The sequence below is a fragment of the Sitodiplosis mosellana genome, unplaced genomic scaffold (genome assembly GCF_009176505.1).
Source record: "Sitodiplosis mosellana isolate CC-2019 unplaced genomic scaffold, AAFC_SMos_1.0 Smas_scaffold_7447, whole genome shotgun sequence".
Classification (NCBI taxonomy): Eukaryota; Metazoa; Arthropoda; class Insecta; order Diptera; family Cecidomyiidae; genus Sitodiplosis; species Sitodiplosis mosellana.
In genome coordinates this window covers 1-1,900 of record NW_022602502.1, presented here as the reverse complement: position 1 = coordinate 1,900, position 1,900 = coordinate 1, and the positions used below count along the sequence as shown (strand labels likewise).

At 34.7% G+C, this 1,900-nt stretch overlaps 1 protein-coding gene across 3 annotated transcripts; it reads right to left on the bottom strand.

Moving 5' to 3' along the window:
* Window positions 1-329: 329 nt before the first annotated feature.
* On the bottom strand, window positions 330-1,764 carry LOC129580255 (uncharacterized). Of its 3 annotated transcripts, XM_055470496.1 has the most exons (3): window positions 1,006-1,764; window positions 934-963; window positions 330-835 (listed from the first exon to the last, which is right to left on the bottom strand). In XM_055470496.1, the coding sequence occupies exons 1-3, from the start codon at window positions 1,539-1,541 to the stop codon at window positions 736-738; spliced, it is 666 nt and encodes a 221-aa protein (XP_055326471.1). In that variant the 5' UTR covers window positions 1,542-1,764; the 3' UTR covers window positions 330-735. The 3 variants fall into 3 exon arrangements, with proteins under 3 accessions (XP_055326471.1, XP_055326472.1, XP_055326470.1); XM_055470497.1 differs by having other exon boundaries at window positions 330-767; window positions 934-1,759; XM_055470495.1 differs by having other exon boundaries at window positions 934-1,753.
* Window positions 1,765-1,900: the final 136 nt, after the last annotated feature.

The following is a 1,900-nucleotide window of genomic DNA, read 5'->3' as shown; positions in this document are numbered from 1 at the left end:
GTTAAAATGGTGAAACATGTGTGCACTCGATAAAAATGATATTATTTTTATTTTTTTGTGAACGAAAAAGAACGAAATGAATGGATTTTCTCTCTCTCTTAATCACCGACTGATTTTGATCTTACGCAGTGCGTAATACGCACACATACACACACACGCACAAGATGTAATATGCTGGTTTCATCCATACAGGTTTTGGGGAAGGCGGAGCCTAACATTTCCTGACGAAAAAATAATTTTCCTTCTCACTAAAACCATGACCGAATTAGATCGCCTGTCAAAGAGTTGTCTTCAGAATGAGCAAAACATGCGAAAAAACAAGTCAAAACTAACAATTTTTCAAAACTTTAATTTCGATGTTTGTTTAAATTTAACCGCACTGATCATTAAAAGACAAACTTGATAACTTAATCTTAAATCAAAATGAAATAAAATACCGTTCACGACGATAATACATATAATCAAATGGAGTTTAATGCAGCCTTTATTTCTTTTCGAATGATTTCAGCTGTTAATTTGAGTATTTCAGCCGATGTCATCGTTTCTTTTCCTTCAACGGTTTGGTTTAATTTTACGTAGAATTCATTCATTCTGCTCCGAATCATTTCGACATTGTTTGCATTGCCCGTTATATTGCTTGATGGTTGTTGTTCTGGCTGTGGTTCTTGCTGTTGTTGAAGCTGTTGTTAAAGCGTTAATCCTTCAATTCGTCAATTTGTGTGATTTGTTTCCCTGTCATTGTTCAGCCACGCCTTCTCCTTGTTGATCTGTCCAAGAAAATAAATCGTCCGATTCTTTAATGGAGTTATTACTTTTGATTGAGCTGTTAATAGAACTAAAACCAAAATCAAAACGAAAAACAAAAACAAAAATAAATAAAAGGAAAAACGAAAGATAAAACAAAAAGAAAAGTCAATAAAATAAATTACGAACCGATTTGGTGACAGCTCATGGATTAAAGAGGCCATAATTTCGATTGAAGCGGCCACATTTTGGATTGAAGAGGCCATAATTTCGATTGAAGCGGCCACATTTTCTATCATTCGGATGAGTTCGTCCCATTTTTTGTCGGCTGATTTGCCATTTTCGTGGTTTGGTGATTGTGTTGATGTGCCTGCCTGGTGATTTTGAGGGGAATTTTCGCCAAATGATTTCACTTCAGCACTGTTGTTTGGCACTGATGGTTTTTGTGCTTCTTCACAACATTCTTTGAATTTATTGAATGTGTCTTGATTGTAAAATGTCAATTTGAAATCCTCACCATCGACGGAAAACTTAACTTTGTTTCGTTCCTTTCTATCCCGAATGGTTTTGTATTTTTCCTCATATTTCAAAGCCAAATTTATCAACGCTACACTGCAAATACATCCGCTACGCTCGAAAACTTTCAGTCGTCTGTTTTTAATACGAATGAAAAGCTTGTTTTGTGGCCAACCATACCGAAGCGTATGACCCATGAACTTTGTCGTTAGTATAGCAGGACACAATTCCAATGAGAGATAAGCGGAGCCATAAGGTGTCGATGTGATACATGAAGACATGATTGTATCAATATCAAAATAACGCGTACCGAAAATGGAATGAGTTATCACCGAAATCGTAGTCTAATTAAAACGTTCAATTTGTTTTTTCACTGCAATAGTTTGTATTGTAATCAAATTTAAGTTTGGTTTGTTCGACTTGTTATTTACAACGTAGAATGTGATATCCGTGTGAAGCGACAACATTTATGACATTTCCAAAACCAATGGAATGAGCATCATATGTCATAAGGCTTGGTTCACACACATAGTGCTAATTCAATATTTTGACAATTCGATTTGTGATAAGAATGTAAACAAACAACATCATGTTTTTTTTTTCATCTGGTTCCGTCAAAATAAAATATTATTATTTATAG